Here is an 8,337-nt window from a genome sequence, read left to right on the forward strand (position 1 = left end):
TAATTAAGTACTTTATTCTGTTTTATTTCTTTGCTGTCTTTTTATTGCATGCTCTCCACAGTAATCATAACACTTTCATCATCATAACAGGATAAATAAAATAGCCCTGCTTGTTTTTTTAAGCTATGCAGAAAAACAATTACATGAGAACATTCTTAAAAATGATCTGGATATTTCATAATTTACTGACTCACTCTTTGCAATAAATAGCTGTTAAATGAAAGAATATACAAAATGATGTTCTCCATTCCTGAAATAGTGATATTTACAAAGAGATGTTTATCCAATACACTTTTTAATATTGACAGTACACTTGAGCTGTGCTGTTGTTGACAGAACATGTTTGCCTTGCTGTTCTCATTTTCAATGCCAACTTAACATGGTGTGACAAAGTAAATTCAAGCTTAGGTTAACAGTGCAATAAAGTTTGGATTGTTCTGCTTTCAGGTTATTGTTGCTTTTGTGTTTACCTAAAATGACCCCAAATTTTTTGTTTCACATCTGCTTTTATGAAGCTTTCAGAATACAATGACATTAAAGGCCTGTAAACTGTTCCGCTAGAAAAGGTATCATCCATAAAACATGTACACACTGTCAGATGATTAAATACAGTATTTGTGATAAAACAGCTTGTTAAACAAAGGGCAAAAAGAATCATGGGGGAGTTTCACAAGTGCTATGGCAAGATCATTCTTCATGAAACAAGAGTCTGCAGCCACGGTGGGAGCTCTGTGAGGCACAGTGATGCTTTGTGCTAAATGCTAATGTTAGCATAATATTAGCATTTAGCAGAAAGCATCACACAAAACAACAATGCTAACATGTTTATAATGTTTACAATGTTTTACATTCACTATCTTATTTTAGCATGCTAATTGGCACTAAACCCAAAGCACAGCTGAGACTGGCAGAAATGTGATTAGTTTTACAGGTTTTTAGTACAACTTGACTGATCTTATGATAAGAGTTTGTTGAAAAGTTAAGAAATCACCAGTTATTACAATTCATCCATGAATGTCTGAACTTAATTTCATGACAATCCATCCAAAAGTTGTTGAGAATTTTCACTCAAAACCACTCGTCAATGTAATGTAGGTGCTAGTAGAAAAGTCAGGGAATGACCAAAGTGAATAGAATGCATGCTCTAAACATAAACCCTTATGAATGCCATGGCAATTTATATAATAGTTGTTTTCGATATTTCAATCTGGACCAGTGATGTGGACCAACCAACAGACACTGACCCTGCCATCCCCAGAGCTACGCTGCTGACATGCATAAAAAACAACAGTTGAGCGTGAATTGTAGCGCCCCCAACAGGGAAAGTCTTAACCTGTAGCAGTCTTTGTATACATTGTGATCTAGTGAATTGAATATACTGCAGAAGTGAAATGTCTGGGCTTTTGATCAAAGAACAGACATCAAAGAAGGGTTGCCCTTTGATGTGAACAAATTGTAAAAACATGTATTTATGCTCTTTTATGTTTGTTGTAAAATAGATTTGTTCACATTTGTTTTGTTTTTAACTTCTTTAGTGGTGCTTTGATATTTACCGAGACAGTCAGTAAAGTGTGATTCTATTTCGACAGAGAAATGCACTAAACCAAAACAACTACAAAAGAAAAGCATGGAAAAAAGGACCCTGCTCTGGATTCTGTGTGGCCTTTGAATAATCCTAACCCACATCAGGAAAAGTTTGGTAAGGCATGATGGTGATGATCGGTGTTGATAGGTGTAGTGTTTGCCTTTCCAGCTTTTGCTCCCACCTGTGTGCTGTGCTCTAAACAATACTTAGCCTGAAGCCCCAGCAGCACCCACAGAAACATGGAGGCCATTATCGCACATCACTGTGAGGAGGATTTACACTTCAAAGGCTGCAGGGCAGTGAGTCATGGAAAACTCACACCAACCAGCTAACAGGTTGTCACACTACCACTTTAATGCTGGTCTGTAAAGTTTTACTGTATGAATATGACGCCAAGAGGTTTAGGAAAGATAATGCATTCTCAGCAAACAATACATTGTTTTCTTCATTACAACATTTTACAATTAAACATGGAGGCTGGCATAGCAGGTTTAATGAGTATAAATGTCAGTTTTTATTAAGGGATTGCCCTATGAGTAAAACTTGGAGTTAGAGCACTGTGCTGCTGGCTATACATATTCCAGCAGCACATCCAGCAGTCACTTGTACAACACATATCCATGTGTTGTACAAGTGACTGTATAATTTTAAAAGTAGGTAAAAAGCAGTAGTGTATCTGTATCAAATTTGTTTTGTTTTCAAGTTCCTCACCATTTTCTAACTAATTACACACTGAGGTAGAACCCAGTTTCATTTCCCAAAGAACACCATGAACCTTTCTGCTGGCAATGAAAATTGCCCGTCACAACTTGACAGCCTAGCGCAACATGACACATCACAAACCTGGGAAAGTAACTTATCAACTTCACATAAATATCACCGCTTTATATTCTCAGATTTTAGCTTTAACAATGAAATCCTTTACTGCAGGATCAGGAAAATTTTTAAAATAATTATGAGTTTTGTTCTGGTCAAAAATGGTCCATAAAGCTATACTTTTTTTTACCCTCAAATAAGAATGACCAGTGTTCATGAACATGATAGCTAAGTAATCAGGATCTTTTAGTCATGCAGCTCAATGGCTGTAAACATATCCACTGGACAGCCGCACTGGAGTCATGCACGCACAGACAGAAAAGCTACTATGATTGCATGACACTAACCCAAATACAAGCTGCAGGCAAGTGATAAATCAAATTAAAACACATGTGAGAGTAGAATCTCTTAAGGATTGATTGGTCACTACAAACTTTCAGAAACTTTGTCCTTTCCCTTTTGGGCAATGAAAGAAAATGACTAAAAATCACATGTTTCTGTACAGGTGACCAACTCTCTACCATGACTCCAGGAGAGATGCCTTAAAACTAAGCTCAGCTGTGGCTGAAGTTCACTCCAACATAGTCAAGTCAAAACCAGCATCTACTGTGTGAAAGGGGTATTAAATATTCCTGGTGTCACAGCAGACCTAAATGCAGCTCAGAGAAAGGGAAGCACTGTCATTCGTTGTCTTTGATCTTTAGGACAATAAATCTTATTTTACATCTTGGTTTTAAAACTGCATACAGAGCATGAAGCAACAAGTGTAGGCGACTACAGGGCAGGCCAGACGTGTCATCACCAGGGAAGACAGCAATAAAAATATAGACAGTTCATACACTGTTAATCTCAAGTGGATGTAAATTCTCACATGGAAAAGCTCCTTACATTGTATTTTACATTTCAGACCTAATGTGACCTGGAAAATTAAACCCAGCAGGGGTATTACATAGTAAAAAGAGGAAAGAAAAAGGGGCATCCCTACACTATATTACACATATTATCCAATCCTATGCCACTTCACACTTCTCCAACTGGTACAGTCATTGAGTATTTTCAAGAACATGTAGAAATACCTACTAAAAGCATCACCAGACACTAAGAAAAAAGGGCAGATAGTGATACATCATAACCACAAATGAAAGTTGGGACCATTTGTCAAAACTAAGTTAGTAAACTGGCTAAAACAAATTTTAAACAGCCCTATATTTCCCCTATATTTTCCCCCAAAACTCTACAGACAACCAGTATTTCCAATGTAAAAACTTTCCCAAAGTTGACGTCTTTTCCCCCTGCTTGTGACATAAGTTTCACAGCATACAGGAGCTGTGGCTAGTTGCTTGTAGTGTACCAGTGTCCAGCTAAAATGTGTTGAAATGTTAACTGGGTATAATTTGCTTCTCACATTGAAAAGAGTTCACAGCTACATTTTTAAATGATTAGACATGTTAAGAGTGTTTAAATCTTCTCTCGACAGGACATGAAAGCTGCTGGTGTGATTTAAGGCAGGCAGTGCACTGGTATGGCAGTTATGTCTTTCTCTGTAATCTACTTGTCAGTGCACACTGTCAGCGGCCCTCAGCAAGCTGCATACCTGTTAATTCAATCCCAACACCCGGGCCTGTACAAAGACATACGGCCTAGTGGTGTTACATCACAACAGTCTCGACGCTTCACCCTCTGTGGCCTCACTGCAATGCCAGTATGGCCATATTTCATGGGAACTGCTCCTGACCATGCTCGTGAGAATCCTAAACAAAAGTTTCTGATCAAATTTTGCATCTTCTGCATCAGCTATATGAAAATACCGATAGCAGGTGTAGCAGCTTAATAACTCCCCCTCCCTTTCCTCCCACAATGACACATTTTAAAACAGCTGAGTACACAAGCCTATCTCTGCAGCTTTGATGAAGCTCCCAATCACATATTTACGTTTGATAACCTTTTTCCCAGCTGGCTGCAGCAGGGAAACTCTCCACAGCCAATCAGAGGAAATCCAATAGAAGCCCAATACAACAAGAAATAGGAAGCAATACGCCCTCTAAGTTGGTGTTTCATTCACTGCCACTAGACTGCAGCAACTGTGTTTACTCCTCATTTACATCCTGTTAGTGACAAACTGCCCGAGGGGGAACGTATACATAAATTCTTTTCCACATGAAAGGCAAGGTGAGAAGAAATGCACCAAGAAGCATTAGCAAAAGATCATTCTTGACAGACAAAACTTGTTCATCTGAAAAGCTGTGTCTGCAGCAGCAGGACCTTAACCAAGATCTGCCAGCTGCCCTTTAGTCCCAACTGATACAGTAAACCAGCAGGAATGCTCAGAGTTTAGCCACACAAGGAACCTTTAGACAGCTCCACATAGGAGTGAGAATAAATGTAGGATTTTGATGGGAGCACCTCTCTGCTTTTCCCAGGTTTGTCCTGTAACCACTGGGGCTAACAGTAAACCCCATAACACACAGTTCACAAGCTCCTCACTCTTTCCAATCAACAGAACTTAGTCTGTTTTGCTTGTGAATGTACTTTGGCTTGGTCTATTTTAAAACCCAGACCCTGGTTCAACCCCCTGACCCACCCCTCCCCAACATGTCATGATGAATGGGATGAATCGGGAAGCCTGGTTTACAGTATATCTGGAAACATGGAAAAATTTCAGTTGTGAAGACATAAATATAGAAGCTTTAAATTCGTTACATTTTAAGGTTTTCAAGCTAACAGAAGCTGTGAGTTCAAAGCAGTATAGTTTACTTCAGTGAATTATCATTGGACTACATTCTATATGTTTTTGCTATTTTTTGCCTGATGGGAGGATGTTGCTGTGCCTGCTCAACGCAACTGCAGCAGTCTGGTATTCATGAAAATATTTCCAAGGTCAAGGTATCTCCAGGTTTGTTCAGCAAAGGAGAATAAATGACAAGTGTACTCAGGAAAAAGCATAGTCATAGAACAAACAGTGTTCGTTGATGTAGTTTCAGTAAATCTTCTGGGAGTGATATTAAAATGGACAGCCTTTTGTAAAAAAAAAAAAAAAAAAAAAAAAAAAAAAAAACACCTACACGCAAAAGTTGTGTTTCTCCAGTCAGGTTAGGTCAGGTCTACATTATCTCATCAGAAAACCTCAGTAAGCTAATGAAATATGAGGCCATATAAGAGACCAAGTTCTTCCATAGCACAGACCTGAGTCTAAACCCTTAACTTCTTACTGTATGCTGCCCCTCTCAGATCCCAGATGGACTGGGCAGGACTCTAAAGCCATGCATTAACACTGGGCTTCCCCATCCTCCTCTAACAAGTTCTGAAACACATCAATGAAAAAATATATGTAGTTTCCCTGCCTGCGTTAGCTTATTTATTATTTGTTGTCATTTTTTATCTAGTGTATAAACAGCTGACTTTGCCAAGGTTCTTGGTACAAACAGGTCAAGGGACAACAGACTTATGCTTGCCCACATTTTGCAGAACTTTTCAATCTGAAAATAATTTATCACATTTTTGCAGCAGAGGAAGGACAAGCCTGAATAAACTCAATTACCCACTTTTTTTATTTCTCAAATCATTTTTTTTTTTTTTACAGATACCTTCCATTTCTTGTTGATTATGATTCACCACATTATGACTCAGAGCTGACAGTGTGGTGTATATACTCTACAGCTTGACTGACTTTCTCCACTGGCTGAGTCATGGTAAAGTTATTTACCAACACACTTAAACTGACTTATTTTGTGGTGTGTTTGAAAAAAACAAATTACAACATTACAACTAGACTTTGCTAGTAGACACAGCATTCACCAAAACCAAATTACCTACACTTATTTGCACAACTTAAACAATAAAATATTAAATGATTTTACCCAATAAACGAAATTCTATTTTCTCCATACATATATAGTACTATATTGTGAGATGCTTAATGTAAATTCAAATCTTCTCCTCCTATAACCTCATAACCACACCGTGACATACAAGATTTATTCTTGTCCATTTCCAATATACTAATCTTTCTGAATATTTTCGCCATAAATGCACAAAAGTGATGTGTAAATTACTAAGAAAACACTGATGTCTCTATTTCCATATTAGATATATAATACAATGTATGCTGTAAGACAAGGTGTTTTCATCGTAACTTTATTTAACGTATGTGAAGAGTGCTGGAGCATGGCGCATGAAAAAAAAAAACAATGTTTCCCCGTGTGTAGTAGTGGGGAGTAGCATTACTTACTCTCTGCGGTGGCGGGCCGGAGGCAGGACGACAGACCCAGCATCAGACCCCAAAACAAGGTCAAGCGGTTCCTTTCCGTTCGAGACCTCATTCCTGGATGAGTAAATCCTCCCAAACCATGTAAATAAATATGTTGACGGGGAAAAAACGTCGGCACAACGTGGTCAAAATTCTTAAAACGCTTTTTAAATCTTCAGCCAGCACCTTTTAGCTGTTAGCCGGCTAAATGAGCTAATAGCTAACGTTACTACAAACAGGCTAGCAGGATAGCTCTCACGTTTGCTAATGGGAGTCCAGTCGTGCTCCAAAATCACCGATTTATTTCGCTGGCAAGAAAATGTGTATTCATAGTTCTTTTTATTACTGCCGAAAACAACACCGCATTGATGTGTATAATGAAACCAATGCGGCTAAACCAGCGGTGGGGATTCCTCTGCAATCCGCATCTTCACACTCCATATCTGGAGGAAAAAACGTTCAACGTCCCGCTGCTGGAGGATCCTCAGGAGGCAGAAAACGGGTCAGACCCCCTTAAAATCGGGATGGAAAGAGGCGGTCTGGGGAATATAATAACATATCAAATTGATACACTGCCGCCCTGTGTGAACGACGACGTTTGTTTCGAAATATCCAGGATAAAATCTGGTTTCAGACCGCAGCCTCCTTCTCCTCCTCCTCCTCCTCCTCAGCCGCTCATCATGCACACACGCACCGCGTTGTTGTGGTAGCTGTAATTCACCTTCAAATCAACGGAAAATTGAGTATTTGACCTTGTTGCTCTGAGTCAGTCAAGTCCTTTGGTTGTCTAATGCCCTCCGTCGATAGATAGCTGAACAGGTCGTATAGCTAGACAGATTAATGTACAGGTACATACACAGTCTCTTTCGGTCAGTCTGCAGTCTGCCGTGTTCGCTGTAAACACGGCGCCGTGCGCAGAGATCGTCTCTGTTTCTAAAGATGAATCACTCGAACTTCTGCCCCGCCTTCCAGTCTGTGAAAGTGGGCGTCGCTCCTACTGCAGTTTAGCCACCATTGGAGAGCAGTTACCATAGTTACCGTTCTGGTACTCATCACAAGAAGTCCAGTTTTATCTGTGTATGTTTACAGTGTCTTGGTCCGAACAAACCGTAAATAATATTTGCATCAGGACTCCATATCTCATCGCTCTATCATTATTATTTGCAATAGAGAACAATATTACTACGCCATATTTCCTCCAACACTCACAGTAGAAACACCAGAAGCAATTATAAGGTGGACCGTCACTCATCAAATAGAAGCACATAAATAAACACTCTCCAAATTGACGAAATCATTCATTTGCCGCCCTGTTCATGGAAGTGCACATTGTCCGATAGATCAGAAATGCAGTCAGAGTGAGACCTCGTGCTTACTTCTCCTCTCTGGTCACCGCCGTAGCGACTCCGTTTACGACGCGGTGTGATGGAAATCCGGGATACTGATCCAGGATCAGGGTTGTTTTGCTTTTCACAAATACTCAGCGGAGGGCTTCCTATGCTAAGATCGTGCCTGTCTGCACCACCTGTAATTAAACTCTTAATCAATCTATGCAAGCACAGAGGTATCTTTAGTTTAGTGTGTTATAGGCTTGTCATTCATTGATGTACAAATACCACTCGCATCTCATATGTTAATGCCCATATTAATGAAACCAAATGTCTATGTTATGTCTGTCTTACTGTTAACT

The 8,337-nt window shown here is 39.4% G+C and overlaps 1 protein-coding gene across 1 annotated transcript in view; it reads right to left on the reverse strand.

The window, feature by feature from the left end:
- igf1rb (insulin-like growth factor 1b receptor) overlaps positions 1-7,528 on the reverse strand; it is a 54,327-nt gene extending 46,799 nt beyond the window's left edge. The window contains exon 1 of the mRNA XM_056375240.1: positions 6,630-7,528. Within this exon, the coding sequence (XP_056231215.1) occupies positions 6,630-6,720 (91 nt within the window). The 5' untranslated portion in view covers positions 6,721-7,528. The remainder of the gene's footprint in view (positions 1-6,629) is intronic.
- Positions 7,529-8,337: the final 809 nt, after the last annotated feature.

The sequence above is a fragment of the Seriola aureovittata genome, chromosome 1 (assembly GCF_021018895.1).
Source record: "Seriola aureovittata isolate HTS-2021-v1 ecotype China chromosome 1, ASM2101889v1, whole genome shotgun sequence".
In the NCBI taxonomy this organism is placed as follows: Eukaryota; Metazoa; Chordata; class Actinopteri; order Carangiformes; family Carangidae; genus Seriola; species Seriola aureovittata.